Below are 14,973 nucleotides of genomic sequence, written 5' to 3' on the forward strand. Positions count from 1 at the left end.
TTCAAGGCCTCGGAGGTTTGGCACCCACCTCGAATGGAAACCTTCTTCGACAGCTCGCCGCTGCGACGGCTACTCCTGGGTACTCTACTCGAGCGAACGTTGGAGCCGGAGGTGCTGGTTTGGGAGGATTGGGAGGGTTGAACGGGTTGGGAGGAGGAGGGTTGGGATCACCTGGATTTGGTGGGTTAGGAGCAGGTGCTGGAGGACTTGGTGGGCTTGGAAACTTGGGTGGGTTGGCTGGGCTGAGTGCTCAGAACTTGCAGAGTTTGCTGGCTTTGGGAGGAGGAGGATTGGGTGGTGGTGAGTCCCCTTTCGCTTCACGTCGTCTCTCGAACACGATCTGACCTTTCGCTCGTTCCTTCTTTTCTGCTTTTTCAGGTGCAGGAGCTCTTAACCCAGCTCTTCTCGCTCGTCTCTCAGCTCAAGGAGGACTCGCAGGCTTCGGACCCAACGATCTCGGCGTCCCTCCCGACGGCGGTCAACTCAACGACGGAGGACTCTCTCAGAACCTCCCAGGGGTCAACAATCCTCACAACTACAACCCTGTCGGTCAGAGCAACTTTGCTCCCTTCTCCCCAGCTCAGTCTCCCATCTCCAACTCGTCCAACCTCCCTCCGAGCCACTTGAACACCAACGGACTCACCGTCGACAGCTCTCGACGTTCGGACGAGTACGGTCGATTCGACGATCGTCAGCACCAGCAGCACCAACAACACCAGCATCACCAGCATCAGCAAGACGACGAAACCCACGATCAGTTCTCGAGCTACTCCCAGCAAGCAGGATCCAGCGCTCCCTCCGAACGAGACGTCTACCTCAACTCCCTCTACGCCAACGGCGGATCCAACTCGTCCACCTCTCCCACCGCCTCGACTCGAGTTCCAGGCTCCTACTCTCAATCTCATCCTTCCGCTCCCTCCCATCTTCGATCGGTCACCTCCCCAGGCTCGGAAGTCCCTCCTACCTCGCCGTTTGACCCTCACTACCGAACCACCGCTCCTCCTCTCCAAACCTCTTCGTCCTACTCGTCCGACCACTCCTCCCGCTTCTTCGGAGCCTTCTCCCCTCCTGCTACGGCACCGGGAATGGCTGGAAGCGATTACCTTCAGCAGCAGCAGCTCGCTCCTTCTCGAGCTCGAGCAGCGTCAGCGTCCGTCGCCTCGGGAGGAGGGATCCAGGACCTCGTGAACGACATGGATAGCTTGGACGTTGGAGCTGGTGGAAGGGTCGGGAGTGGAAGATCTTTTGGGTACGGAAGCTTCGGAGGAGCGGGGTTGAGGAGTCATTTGAGTGGAGGAGGGAGGTATCAGGGAGGGGAGAGAGGGAGGTTCGAAGAAGGGGCGGGAGGAGGAGGGCAGGGGTTGTAAAGACATCTTTGGTGAGTCGCCTTCTCTTCCTTCGTTCTTTCTGGCTTCACGAACGTATGTGCTGACGTGTTTCGCGCGCTTTACTCGCAGATCTCGATACCCAAACGGGCCAAAATCTGTCGCGTAGTTCACGTTCGGTTTCCTTTCTCTCGCTTCTTCGCTTTGCTAAGCTTCTTCACGTTAATCTTTACATCTTTTCAACTCAAGCATCATCATCATACTACTACTACACTTCACTTTTGTTTTTGCTTTTCCCATTCTCGCACATCTCGTTCTCCACGGGTCGTCGTTTCGCTTTTTGTTTTGTCCCCTTTCTCCCTTCTGTCTCGTTCGTTCTTCGTTTACGTTTTCCTTCTCCCTTGCTACCTTGGTCTCGCTCCGCTTTCCCATACCCACTCCATTCATCACACTCGACGATCCATCCCTCTCTCTCTCTCTTCTTCTGCCCTACTCTTGCTTTCAGCTTTTCGCCATCGTCTTCGCCTCTCGTTCTCGTCTCTCCCGCTGAATTTATTATGCGCTGCCCCTCTCTACTCTCGTCTCGTTTTCTTCGACCTGCTCTTTCTCTCTTTGCTTTCGATTCTTTCTTTTTTTGCTGTAGAAACCCCCTGTGCTCTGCCTTCGTTCGTTCTCGTCGCTCGCACACTTACAAGGTCGCTGCTTTTTTACATCTCTTTGCTTTTTTTTTTTTACTACTTTTTGGGTCATCTCTCTTCTTTGCCTGATTTTCGTTTTTCCATGTCTGTTATCTCTTGAAACTCGGGGAACGGGGGGAGAGGGAGAGGGAAAGACGAGGGCGACGCGTCGAGACGTTCTCGATTTTCTTCGCCGCTATGTGCGATGCGCTGCTGCTTCTTCGTTCTCACCTTTCTCTACAACGGAACTGGAACTTGACGTTGGAATGTTGTGAGCGAGTCGAGATCTCTATGTCTCAGGAACAGCGAAGGCGAGGGAGGGACTTTTTGGGTCGTCGAAACCAGGCGAGGATTAGGAGAGAGAATTTTGGGAGAATGAGATCTCAAGATCTGAAGAGGAAACGTGTGATGAAGCACAGAAGGCATCATGAAAGAAGGAGAAGGACCACAGGGCGGTTGAAAAGGGGAAAAAAAAGGAAGGGGAGGGAGGAAGCGGGCGAGCTCGAAAGCCCAGCCGCGAACACCGTTCCTCTCAACCACGAGGAGCTCATTGGGACGATATCTACAAGCATGGCTTCTACCTCTTCCCCTCAAGAAGACTTTCTCCTCCTTCTCCTCTCGGACTCAAATCTTCCAACGGGAGGTTTTCACTTCAGGTGAGGCCTCCCTCTTCGTCCATCCAATCTCATCTCGTCGAGCTCACGGCTCTCTCCTTCCCTCTTCAGTGCCGGACTCGAATCCACCACCAAACACGGCTTCCTCCCCAAACAAACCTCCCCTCTCGCTCCCTCAGCTCTCGAACCTTTCCTCGTCGCTTCCCTTCGAGCTCACGCCAGGTCGACTCTCGCCTTTGTCGCTTCAGCCCACTCCATCTCTTCCTCCTTCGTCTCCTCCCCTTCCTCGCCTTCTTCGCCCTCCTCCTCGTCAACGCTCTCCGACCTCGTCGATCTCGACGAGCTCTACGAATCCATGACCAGCAACCACGTCACTCGAAGAGGGAGCAAGACTCAAGGGACTGGGATGCTCACTTTGTGGCAGCGAGGGATGAGATCGCCGGCGTATCTCCAGCTCGAGGGAGAGGCAGGAGAGATGGAAAAGAGGAAGGAAGCAATCATGGATGGGTTGAGAGCGTTCACCAGGGATGGAACTATGGTTGGCCATATGCCGGTGTGCTGGGGAGTCCTCTGTGGCGTTCTCTCCCTCTCTCTTGGTGAGCTTCGAAGAACCCTCCTTTCGCTCTTTGCGTCCTCCTTTCGTCGCGTCCTTCTCTCAACTCTTCCCTCACTCAAACCTTTCCCAACTAATCCCCCTCTCCTGTTATATCTTACCACGTCAGATCGCACCCTCCACCTCCACCTCTTCCTCCACGCTCGATCCATCCTCTCCTCCTCCGTCCGACTCAACCAAACAGGTCCTTACCACTCCCAGTCCCTCCTCCTCCACACCGCTCAACCCCTCATCGACAAGGAAGTCGAGTTCTACCATCGTCGACCTGGGATGGGAGGAGTGAGAGTCGGAGGGATCAGTAGGGTGCAAGGGGAGCAGGACGAGGAAGACGAGGCGGAGGAGGAGGGAAGAGAGGGAGGGCCAGCTGGGACGTGGCCGTTGGGGGAGATCCTGCAGGGGAGGCATGATGTTATGCATAGTAGGATGTTCAATACGTGAGGTGGGGAAGGAGTCGGTTCTTTTTGGAGGATGGGGAGGTGTTTGGGTTGGGGCGTCGCGTCGGTGAGTTCGTTCCTCTTACTTTTCTGCTGAACGCTTCACTGTCGCTGATTTCTTCTTTCTTTCAGCACTTTTAGCCGTCGCATGACATCCGGTCCCCCTTCTCTTGCCCCGTCGTGGCCCCAACGGGCTTCACCTCTTCACTTTCGTTCGTCCGTCGCCCTCACCGGTAACGACCTCGCTTTTCCCCTTCCCACTTCCTTCGAGCTGACTTCTTTGTTTCCCTCTTCCACCTCTTCAGTACATCATCATGCCTTGTATACCTCGCTTCTTCAAACCCCAACTCTCTCGCAACTCCACTTCCTCTTCAACCACCCTCGTCGACTCCAAACCTCCCTCTCCCAATCTCTCGCCGCCTGTACCTCCAGGATACTTCAGCCGGTGCAGCTGGTGAGCTCACACTCTCCCTCGAGTTCCGTACCATCCAAACGCACGATTTCTGACTCGTCTCTCCTTTTATTCCTCTCTTCGAAACAACCAGCTCCAATCCGACCTCTCCTCGAACTCAACCTCCTCCTCCTCGTTTCCTCGCCTCGTCGTCCCCCTTCGTCTCCACTGCCGAGGAGCGCAAACGAGCAGCTCGACAAAGACCTCTCGTCCCCGGGGGACCTCAGGTTTCGAGGGGGAGAGGGAAGGTTGGGAGAGGGAGGAAGTGATGGGGAATGGATCGATCTTCGTTCGTCTTGACGCCTTTGCTTCCCGTCCGTTCCAGAAAGAGAGACAGCACAGCCTTCGTCGTGAGCTCATAGATAAATAACGAAGGAAAAAAAAACCAAGTCGAAAACCGTTGAAAAGTCTAGTGGATAATTCAGGTCGAGGGATGAGTGAAGGAGAAAGAAAAGAAGATCTAAGACGCGTCGTCTGCGCCGACGAGTCTACCGAACCCGTTGTTCCAGTCTAGGACGCGTCGTAGGCTTAGGACGCTCACTGATTGAACAGACGCGAAAGGAAATGTAGCGTCAGGGGGACAAGGGAGGGGCGAGAGGCAGAGGGAAGAGAAAGAAGGAGGGACGGAACGCACTCGTCGATCCACTCGTCCCGATGATGTGAGCTCCTTGCGAGAGCAAGACCGTGTCGAGGAGAGTATCGTACCTAAGCAGCCAAAACGAAGGATAAACAGAATCAGAAGAAGTCAGCTCGAGCTTCGAATAACGAAAACGAAGAATCGAGACTCGTCCTGAGGCTGCACTCACCACCCTCCCAACTCCTCTTTCAGCGCCTCCCCTCCTGCTCCACCCTTCCCATCCTTCGGTATCTTCCAACCCAAAGCTTCGATCTCAGCTAGGAACTCTTCGTTCGTCTCGTCCGTCATCACGAGAACGTCTGTGACTTTTTCTCGACCCGCTGCGACGAGATCGGCTTGGAGGAGAGTGAGAGAGCGTTGGAATTGAGGGATGGACCAGCAGGGTTTGGTGGGGTCTGGGTTGCATTGGAAGGAGAGGAAGTCACCGTGCCGGATGTGGATGGTAATGAACTGGGGGAGAGGGAGGAGGGAGAAGAAGCGGGGGAGCAAGGTATAAGTTCGACGCGTCGTTTCGTTTATCTCCTCCTCGAACGTTTTTACAGCCCGTCCCCGCCACTTCAGCGTCCTCGACACCCATCTCCCCAGACCGAAGATTTCCAAACTCACAGGTCTCTCCCCTCCTCCCTCCTCCCAACCGAAAATCCTCCCCGCGATCCTCCTCCCCTCGCTCTCCAACTCGTCCCTGAACCTCAAGAACCTCCCCACAGCCTTCCAACTCCCCCTCCCGTACCCAATCTCCTCCATAGGTCCCACCTCCCCTCCATCGCTTCCAGCCATCGTCTCGTCGATACAAGCGAAACTGTTGTTCGGAGCCATCGTCGCTCTGAACCCTCCTTCGTTCGAGGACGCGAGCGTCTCAGCGAACGGCGAGTTCGGCAACAGATAGGGGACGAGATGTAAGAACGACATCAACCTCTCCTTTGGGTTCTTCACCAACGGCGGGTAGTTCGTCCAAGTCGTTTTAACCCTAGCGAACTTCAACGTGCCCTCCGTGTTGGCGAACTCTCCTAAGCAAATCACTGTAGGCCACCCCGCCCGTTCTTCCTCTGAGTCGTGGAAGCGTTGCTGGTCGTCAGGGTCGGTGGAGAGGAGGGAGGGGTAGATCTGAGGCCATTCGAGGATGCCTTGGGAGAGAGGGACGGAGGCGAGGAAGAGAGGAAGGTTGAAGTACGAGGAGGGAGAAAGTTCGGGGAGTTGGGAAGAGGAGAGGATTTGGTGGTTTGCGTGGAAGGGAGGGAGGATGGGGATGCGGGAGGTTAGGAGGGAGAGGTAGATTACTGAAGGGTACAGGGGGAGGGAGGGTGAGCGGGAGGGCTGAGAGAGAGAGAGAGAGAGAGAGAGAGGGCTGAACGAGGAGAGAGACGAACGATTGAAGCATGCGAAGACCTGCCAAAAGGAAGAGGTTATGTCAGCTTGAGAGTCGAGAAACATGGGCATTATTCACTGACCTGATTCGTTAGACCTGCTCCGTTCCCAGAGGTGAGGTAGAAGAGGTGAGGTTGGAGACGATCTGGGAGCGAAGGTGCGATGGTCAGCGTTCGTTTATTCGTCCTTTTCAAGGAGAGCAGCCCTTCTATATCCATATCTAGAAAACCAGAGCATCCAGGCTTCATATAGAGAGAGTCCAACTGGACTCTCGCTCAAGAATGCTTCTCAAGCAAGCTGCCAAACCTCGCTCGCCCTTCGATGTTGAGCTCAACACTCTCCTTCCTTCCCTCTCTCTTCTCTCCCTCCTCCCTCAACTCTTTCCGAACTCAACTCACCAACAAGCGCATCCCCTTCCTCTCCTCTCAGTAGCTCCTTCTCTCTACTCGTACAAGCCACGCTTCCTCCTCCTCTCGAATCGTCGACCTTCAAATCCGGCTTCCAGGTCGGTGACTCCTCCTCTCCTTGAAGGAAGCCAGAGAGTCGGTTCCCAGCTGTATAAGCGTGATTTTGAGCTTCGGGAAAGAGGAGGAAGGTGAAGAAGGTGCCAGAGAGGGTACCAAAGAGGAAGAAGAGAAGTTTGGGGGAGAGCATCGACGTTGGGAGCGAGAGAGGGAAGCGAGCTAGGAAGGGAGATTGGAGGGCGCAGTGAGGGTTGCGCTGGTCGTTGGTGTGTATATATTAGATTTTGATTGGTTCTGAGGAGTGCTGGTATATAATGGAAACGGTCCCGAAGATCCGAGTTCTCTGCTCGAAGCTCTCAGCAGGAGGTCGGCTTTCGCGACGCGCTCTCTTCTTCGTTCGAAGCCTCTTCACGCTTAAGATATCTCAAACCACAAGAATCCTGCCATGGAAGGAAGTAAATCTGGAATTTATAGGAACGCCCACAGTCTCTTATAGAGACCGAAAAGGCAGCAGAAAAGGGACAAAGGAGGTGCTCAACGCCCTCAAGCCTCGAACCGAAGACTCGATTTCGAGTTCGCAGATTTTCGCGTCGTTCTTTCGCGTCGAATTTCGATCGAATATTTTCCTCTTGGAAAGGGTTTCGATCATCTGGAGAAAAGGTACGACGGACTACCAGCGGCTGAAGGGACTGGCCTGGAAAAGAAAGAAATCAAGAAAAGTCTCTTTCCTGTCAAACACCCACCTCCGACCTCCTTCCTTCCTTCCCTCTCACCTCTCCTCCCCTCCTCTCTCCCACCCTCGCGACATCTCTCTCTCTCTTCCCTCCCTAACCTCGGCGAAACCTTCCATCTCCTCTGGATCCCTCCTTGTCTGCTCCTCTTCGGACGCTCGATGAACGAGACGACGCACTCTTCCCTTCCTTCTTCTTCTCCGTCCCGTTCCACAACCACCTACAGCCCTTCAGAGGAACGAGCACCTCTCCCACCGGTACACCCTTCTTCCACACCTCCTCAATCTCAGGAACTTCTCTCTTCGCCTGAGACTCCCCTTCCTCCAACGACTCCAAAGACGCCCAACCCTTCCGGATCGAGAACGACGGCTAACAACAGCAACTCAAAGTTACAGCTTCTACGAACAAGCGAGGGCAGCATGGTCAACGACTCCACGAGCAGTAGAGGAGATGATGTAGGTCTGGGGTATGGAGATGTAGGAGCGAACGGGTTTGGGGGACGAGTGGGAGGAGGAGGAGGAGGAAAGGAAGGAGCTGAAGGTCATCCGTCAGTCGTCCAGGGAACCAACCAACCTCCCTCCTCGTCCTCCTCTTCCTCTTCTCGAGCTCAATCTTCAACATCAGCGTCAACCTCGAGTCATCCACAAGCTCATCATCGATCTTCAAGCAAAGGAAACGTCGTCCCTCCGCCAACAACTTCAACGGCGTCGTCCTCCTCCTCTTCAACCTTCCTTCCTCCTCCACCACCTCCCCAACCCTCTTCCACCTCTTCCTCTACCTTCAAACGGCCCATACCAGCCACCTCTTCCCACTCCAAACCTCATCCTCCATCGTCCACCTCTTCCACAACCTTCACCATCCGTCCAACCCCGGTCCCTCTCGCTTCCTCAGCAGACGACGTCCCGATGCGGTCACCTTCCCCTTCGCCTCAACGACCAGAGACCTCCAACTCCCTCGTCCCTTCCTCCTCCATCGCTGGATCAGACGACGAAGACGCTGTGGGAGAGCCAGACGAGGAGGACGAGTTGGACGAAGAACAAGACGAGGAAGACGAACCAGCAGGAGTTCCAACGGAGGAGGAGATCGAGAAACTTCAGGAGAAGGTGGATCAGTTGTCGTTGGAGTTTGGACTCGGGGAGGAGGAGGAAGTGGGGGATGATGAGAGCAGGGAGATGAAAGGGTTGAGGGAGATGAGGGATTTGGTGAGTTCGGTTCTATATCTTTCACCTCGGAGGAGGGAGGGGAGGAGGAGGAGGCTGACGTGTTTTTGGGTTGCTTTCTTTTTTTCTTTCTTTTCTGTCGCGTCCCCTTTCCGTTCCGCAGATCTCTCCTCTTCTACCAGCACTGCACATGATCCCGACCCTCTACTCTCAGGTTCAGTCTCAATCCGAAACCATCGTGTCTCTGCGGAAGGTCCTCACCATCCAAGCGGAGCTCGCTCAACGAGCAGCGGAGGAGAACAGGTTCGTCTCGTCTCCCTTCTAGCTTTTGCCCTCGAGCGAATCTCGAACCAGCGTTCCTCTCTACCACCATCACCATCTCGTCTTCCCAACTCTCACACTGACTCGACCTCGCCTTTCTCTCTCTTTCGTTCGCACCAGGTCCATCCAAGAAGTCGAACGCGCCGGCTGGGAATCCTCGCTCAACGTCCTCCTCGACAAGGCCCGAGACGCTCACGGGAAGGAGATGGCTATCCAGCAGGAGAAGATTACCCAGGCCAAGCAACCTAAGACGTGGAGTGCTGGTCCGAGTCAGTCCAAGAAGGAGACGGGGTTCGCAAAGATCGAGGCGGTCGACAACGAGGATTACGACAAGTTGATCAAGAAGTGGTTGGTGAGTCGAGTTGTTCATCTTCGCTCGAGGACAGGTTTGGGAAGAGAGACGTACTGATAGAGTTTTATTTGTGTGGTGTCGTAGGAGCTTCAAGCTGAGAACAGGAAGGCTGGAGTCGAGAAGACGACGATGATGTACAAGGTTCGTTTGCTCTCGTTTCCTTTCACGAACGTTAGCTTGAGTGCTGATCGCTTTTTTTTCTCTTTCTTCTACCACAGATCCGAGACTCCGAAACCCAAATCAACGCCCTCACCGAAGAGCTTCACTTCCTTCGAGCCTCAGCCCTCCACGGATCTCGTTCAGCACCCGTTCCCCTTCCTCCTTCAGCTCGAAACTACCGAATCCCCGCTCCTCCCATCTACGGCTCAGCAGACGACCTCCCTCTCCCTCCTTCAGCACGTCGTCAAACTCTCGGAGACGCACGAGCGGAACATCTCCTCCTCGCCGCCAAACGACTTCGAACGCTTCGAGTGACCAACCCTGAGATCGGACTCATCAAGACGGGAGACTACGGACTCGCTGGAATGGACGTTCCGGAAGATGTGAGGAACTTGGGTGGACAGTGGTCGAGGGGAGGAGTCGCGTCGAGCTCGATGATGGCTCTCGGATCGAGTGGGATCGAGTCGAGTGGTCTGGACGGGGATATGGACGACGAGATGGGTTCGGGAACGGTTGGAGGTCGAACTCCTAAAGCTAAAGCTGCTGCTGCTGCTCGAGGGAAGGGGAAGAAGTCTCTCGCTGCTACTACGAGCGGTCACCACCTCATCTCCTCTTCCTCCGCCGCCGCCGCTCTCCCCATCCCTCGAACTCCTACCGCCGCCTCCAAGGGAAAATCGCCGTCCAAGAAGAAGGGAGGAGCAGGATCGGGACCGACTCAATCGGTCGAGATGACCCCTGGAGGAACAGCCATCCCTGGAGCGAGCTTCGACGATCTGCTGATGGCCGCTGGAGTGTTCTCCCGTCCTACGACGACGATGGGGGTCTCGGCGGCGAGAGGGAGTGCGAATGCCGATGATGGGGAGGAGGAGATTGACGAGATCGATAGTGACGAGGGGTCGTCGACGTTGATCGAGTCGCCAAAGAGGAGGAGAGTCGAAGGAGGAGCCGCGTCGTCGTGGGTTCCAGGTCAGATCCTCACGAGCGGAGATCTCAATCGGCAGCAGCAGCAACCCATCGCAGGACCCTCCAATACCTCGTCGTCGTCTCAAATCGGTCAACCACCCAGGAATCCTCTCAACTCCAGCACCGGGTCGGAGGGAACGATGCACGCAACCGCTCTCGACCTTCTCGCTCTCGCCAGCTTCGGATCTCAGGACCCTTCCTCCTCCTCCGTCCACAACCCTTCCTCCCAAGCCTCCGCATCCTCCTCGTCCTCTTCTCGCCTCGGTGGAGTCATGGCTTCCTCCCAACCTCACTCCGCCCACCCCTCCTCCTCTCAAACCGGACTCGTCTCCCTCGAACCAGCCTTCGTCCTTCGATCCTCTCCCGACCCTCAGCAGCATCCTCCTCCCCACAACATCATCCAATCTCCCTTCTACGCACCCGCCCAGCACACCCCTCATCGACCGAATCAGTACCACCACCACCAGGACGATCCCTTCTCGCCTTCGACGAACACGACGCCAGGAAGCTCGGTGCCTTCGAGGGTGAAGGACTTTGCTGCTGTGGACGGAGCGGGAGGGGAGGGAGGAGGAGGATTGTTTGGAAGTCCGGCAGGAGGAGGAGCAGGAGGGAAGTTCGTGAATCTTTCGGCGGCGAACATCCCTGGTGGGACGGGCGCGGGTGCGGGTGCGGGTGCGGGAGGGAACATGCCTGCTAGGAGAGTGAGGAGTCCGTATCTGAAGTGGAGCAACGAGGAGGATGAGTTGTTGGCTAGGGTGAGTGTTTCGGTTTTGCTTCCCTTTTGATTCCACGAGGGAAAGACAGGAGAGAAGAAGGGACGAGAAACTGACGCTTCTCTTTCCTCGTTGTTCTTGTTGCAGGGAGTCGCAAAGTACGGACAAAAGTGGGATCTCGTTTCCAAAGCCGTTCCGACGAGAAGTTACCATCAGTGTCGACAGAGGTGGTTGAGGAAACTTGGTTCGTTTCGCTTCGTCTGTGTCTTTCCTTCGTTGCCCTCAACCTCCAACTGACGTTCTCGTTCGTTCTCGTCTCGTTTTGTGTTCGCAGGTGTGTTTGATCACAAACCAGCCATCGCTACTTCGACCAGCAACTCTGCGACTATCTTTGGGGGTCATGCGGATCAGGAGAGCTAGCTTTTCACCTCTCTGCTCCGCACTTCTTCGTTCGTTGTTTTCGTTCTTCGGTTTCGCTTCCCTCTCATCTCTCAGCCTTTCGTTTCGTACATCCAGTAGCCTTCTCACGTATAATTTCATCACATCTCAGTCCTATTACTTGTATCTTTTGGTCTCGCTCGTCTTCCCTATCTTTATCTACAGTCTTGCTCTCGCTTCTTTCGTCCCATGTTTATTCTAGTTGAGCAGTCGCTGCGTCAGTTTTTGTTCAGAGTTATGGCTCGTTTCTTGAAGTTCTGCGCATCGGCGAGAAGAGAAAGAGATGCGATCGGGGAGGGTGGTTCAGAAGGGAAAAAGAAAACGGTAAACAAGGAGGGAGGGAGAGAGAAGACGAGGTGAGGGTGCAGTGAGTCGAGCAGAGCGGACGCGAGTAAGCTAAGTGGAGAGAGCAAAGAGAAGAACGGGTTTCTTTGACCTATAGCAGGATAGAAGAGGTATAGAAAGCGAAACGAAGAGAAAGAAACGCGACGTAAACAAGTTCGACGCGCCGTAATCTTAGAACCGCCGCCCGCAACAACGAGACAGCGTCAGAAGATTCGAACGCAAAAAATAAACCAACGAATCGTAGGAAGGTGCGGCCTCGTCAACTGCGAAAAAAGGAGGGACAACAGGTCAGAGCGTGTGCGAGACGCTTCGAAGACCAACGCGTCGACACGTGTCACCTTTGTTTCTTCCACCCGTTGGGACGCCGAACTCACAAGAACGTATGTAAAAGTAGAGCAGCGAAGATAATGGATCGATCTTCACAACTCCAGCCACCGTCAAAACCTTCCAGCCATCCCTCCTCCTGGAGCCGCTCCCGTCTTCGTAGCGTTCCTCGGATCGTCGATCAATCTCCCGAAGGTGACCATTGCGTCCTCTGGTGGTAGAACAACTCGCTTGCGTTTTGATCCGTAGGGAGGTGGACTAGAATAGGAACTGATGAGAGAGAAATCGGCACCGGAGGAGAGACGAGTCAGCAGGAAAGCAGCGAGCTCGGAGTCGATCGAGTTGGGCTTCGAGCTTCGGATCTGGGCGAAAGGATGAAAAGCTGCTCACTTTGAGGGAGGAGGGTGACCAGGATATCCTGGTCCCGATTCTGCTGATTTGTAGACGGCCATGAGCTCGGCGAGGGAGTCTTTGGGTTGTGTTGGAGGGGAGGAGGGCGGAAGAGAGTTGGAACGGGGAGGAGGGAGGAGGGTTGAGCGGTCGTCTTGATTCGGAGGAGGAGTGGACGATGTAGAGCGGTTTCGAGAGGACGAGAAGATTTTGAAGATGGAAGGCATGCCTACTAGACTGGAAGGAAAGGGGTAAGAAGAAGGAGATGAAGGTGGTTGGTTGTGGAGAGAGAAAGAAGAAAGGATCAAATCTCGCTTCCGAGGGATCGATCCATGTGGGCTCTGAGATCTGACTCGTGTACTCTCGAAGGAACATCGCTCATGGCTGAAGGGAAGAGAACCACTGGAGGTATACAAAGGGCTCGCAATAGAAATGAGAGGGGCCGAAGTCCGAAACACGAGAGAATAGTTCGAGCTCGACCTTTTCGACGCGTCGAAACATTCATGCTGCCAGTTCCGCGAAGCTCTTCCTCCTAGTTATTTACACAAGGATCATGACCCTTAGGTAAAGTGCGCATCGACTCAACACGAGAGAGCTCACTCAAAGGCTTTCTAACCATCAGGCGACGCGTTTCTCAGTGGCCAAATGTCTTCGCCGATTCTCGAACCCTTGAAGGTCTGCTGGTGATGCTCGCTGTCAACCGCTCATGAATGAGCAGACCTGTGAACAAAACCACTAATTTGTGATCTACTCGTCAAAGTCTGGCAGCAGGAACGAAAGGAAAACAGGTCGAGTCCCGCCCTTTTTTCTCGCTTTTTCCCATAGAAAGTCGCCGAAACTGGAACATGGGAGCAGCTCAGTAGACCTTTGTGTCTGAACCCCTTTTTTCTATCCTGAAAAAAACTTGCTTGAGACCGAGATTTGAGGCCGAGATTTGACAGGGGAGGGGAGGTCGAAGTGTGAGCTCGACCTCTCCTTCCCCCCGACGTCCACCTTCCCCCCACCTCCTTGTTCTCCCTTCTTCCTCTTTTGTCACAGCTCAGCATGTCTACCACCTCTTCCATCTGCATCCCACTCGAGATCCTTCACGAGTTCATCCTTCAATCCTCCTCTTCTTCTTCGACGCTCGCCGCTTGGTGTTTGGTCTCTCAATCCCTCCTCTCCTTCGCCGGACCTCTCCTCTATCGAACCGTCTCCCTCAAGAGATCAGAGGACATTCTTCCCTTCCTCACTCGGCTCGTGAGTATCTAAGTTAGCTTCTCGGCGAAACGATCGTCCTTCTCTGACTCCCTCTTCATCGAATCTCTCCTCTCTGCAGCTCCATCCTTCCCGAGTCGACTCTCCCTCCCTTCTTCCCTTCTCGAAAGTCCAACGACTCGAGATCTCCGCCCTTCCTGCTTCGGAAGATATCGATCAACTTCTCTCTTACGGAACCTCGGGTTCAGGACCTTCGAACAGCATCGTTCTCGTCAGAAGTTGGAGAGAACAAGACGAGATCACTGGCCTTGGATTCGCCGTTCCCGCTCTCCTTCTTCTCATCCAGCCAAAGAGCTACGAAGACCTCTTCATCCCCTTTGTCCTTGAGTATGAGAGCCTTCCCCGTATGTTCCTTTTCGTGTCCATCTACTCGGGCAAGCCTACAAGCTCTGACTCTCTCTCTCTCCTTCAACCCCACCAGAACTCGAAGGTCCCATGCTCAAAATCTACCTCACCAAGGTCGAATCCGACTTCCTCACCTTCTCCGTCACTTCCATCTCCCCCTCGAACGTCTTCGCCGAGTTGAAGCGAGCCTACCTCGACTCCGTAGAGGTCCTCGACGCCTATCGCAACGTCGGTTTGAGTTGCTTCGCGCTTTACGAGAGCATTGCGACGGCGAAAAAACAAGGCTTGGAGAACATCAACCCACTCACCCCCCCGCTCCTTCAGGCAGGAATCAAGATGCTCGCCCTCTTCTTCTTCGATCACTCGGGAGAGTTGACCACCTTGGACGTCTTGCTGTCGAGGTTGGGTGTCGCAGAGGAGGTGTCTCGAAGTCGGTCTCCTTTTCTTTGTTTCTTCACCGAGTCTTCTACCTGAACTCGGGCTTGCACTTACTCTCTTCTCTTTGTTTCCTTTCTTTTCTTGGTCTTTTAGAAATGACCGCCGCTTCCGACGAGGTCAACGAACAAGTCGATGAACTTTTGGACTGCAAAAGTGTGCTCCAAAACCCCTCCTCCCCTTTTCTTCTTTCCCTCGCTCTTTGCCATCTGCCTCTGCTGACTTCGACTTCTCTATATGCTTTCTGGGGTCTGGTTGAATCAGGGAGGATCTGGTTGGAGGACCCAGCTGTCGCCGAGATGCTTCGAAGGGGCGATCCTGATGGGGAGATGAGGAAGAACTTGGTTGAGTTCGGGTTTGCTGAGATGCTCGAAAAGATGGAACTTTGAGGGATACGGGCGCTGGTTGGCTGGATGTTTGAGCTGAGGTTGATCCGATGGCATCTTTCTTCTTCGAACCC

The 14,973-nt window shown here is 54.6% G+C and overlaps 5 protein-coding genes across 6 annotated transcripts; 3 read left to right on the forward strand and 2 right to left on the reverse strand.

Annotated features, from left to right (window-relative positions):
* The first annotated feature begins 2,493 nt into the window (after positions 1-2,493).
* Positions 2,494-4,529, forward strand: BDY24DRAFT_152376. Of its 2 annotated transcripts, XM_076636136.1 has the most exons (4): positions 2,494-2,658; positions 2,728-3,212; positions 3,339-3,730; positions 3,796-3,870. In XM_076636136.1, the coding sequence occupies exons 1-3, from the start codon at positions 2,573-2,575 to the stop codon at positions 3,665-3,667; spliced, it is 900 nt and encodes a 299-aa protein (XP_076494154.1). In that variant the 5' UTR covers positions 2,494-2,572; the 3' UTR covers positions 3,668-3,730; positions 3,796-3,870. The 2 variants fall into 2 exon arrangements, with proteins under 2 accessions (XP_076494154.1, XP_076494155.1); XM_076636137.1 differs by lacking the exons at positions 2,494-2,658; positions 2,728-3,212 and adding an exon at positions 4,209-4,529 and having other exon boundaries at positions 3,425-3,730; positions 3,796-4,117.
* On the reverse strand, positions 4,443-6,537 carry BDY24DRAFT_398276 (O-fucosyltransferase family protein). The gene is made up of 6 exons (XM_076641668.1): positions 6,200-6,537; positions 6,119-6,137; positions 5,358-6,028; positions 4,921-5,201; positions 4,749-4,819; positions 4,443-4,654 (listed from the first exon to the last, which is right to left on the reverse strand). Exons 1-6 carry the CDS (start codon positions 6,362-6,364, stop codon positions 4,575-4,577), a joined length of 1,287 nt encoding a protein of 428 aa, XP_076494156.1. The 5' UTR covers positions 6,365-6,537; the 3' UTR covers positions 4,443-4,574.
* A 781-nt stretch (positions 6,538-7,318) lies between these two features.
* On the forward strand, positions 7,319-11,671 carry BDY24DRAFT_398282 (SANT/Myb-like DNA-binding domain-containing protein). Its single transcript, XM_076641669.1, has 7 exons — positions 7,319-8,513; positions 8,635-8,774; positions 8,913-9,144; positions 9,229-9,285; positions 9,363-11,021; positions 11,127-11,223; positions 11,314-11,671. Exons 1-7 carry the CDS (start codon positions 7,473-7,475, stop codon positions 11,397-11,399), a joined length of 3,312 nt encoding a protein of 1,103 aa, XP_076494157.1. The 5' UTR covers positions 7,319-7,472; the 3' UTR covers positions 11,400-11,671.
* A 528-nt stretch (positions 11,672-12,199) lies between these two features.
* BDY24DRAFT_417586 (uncharacterized protein) lies at positions 12,200-12,703 on the reverse strand (the record flags this gene model as incomplete). The annotated part of the gene is made up of 2 exons (XM_076643737.1): positions 12,200-12,356; positions 12,477-12,703. 2 exons carry the CDS (start codon positions 12,701-12,703, stop codon positions 12,200-12,202), a joined length of 384 nt encoding a protein of 127 aa, XP_076494158.1.
* A 762-nt stretch (positions 12,704-13,465) lies between these two features.
* On the forward strand, positions 13,466-14,970 carry BDY24DRAFT_398289 (uncharacterized protein). The gene is made up of 5 exons (XM_076641670.1): positions 13,466-13,715; positions 13,795-14,077; positions 14,155-14,508; positions 14,610-14,669; positions 14,778-14,970. The coding sequence occupies exons 1-5, from the start codon at positions 13,521-13,523 to the stop codon at positions 14,900-14,902; spliced, it is 1,017 nt and encodes a 338-aa protein (XP_076494159.1). The 5' UTR covers positions 13,466-13,520; the 3' UTR covers positions 14,903-14,970.
* Positions 14,971-14,973: the final 3 nt, after the last annotated feature.

This window comes from Mrakia frigida, assembly GCF_051309035.1.
Source record: "Mrakia frigida strain ATCC 22029 unplaced genomic scaffold BDY24scaffold_29, whole genome shotgun sequence".
NCBI classification, from domain to species: Eukaryota; Fungi; Basidiomycota; class Tremellomycetes; order Cystofilobasidiales; family Mrakiaceae; genus Mrakia; species Mrakia frigida.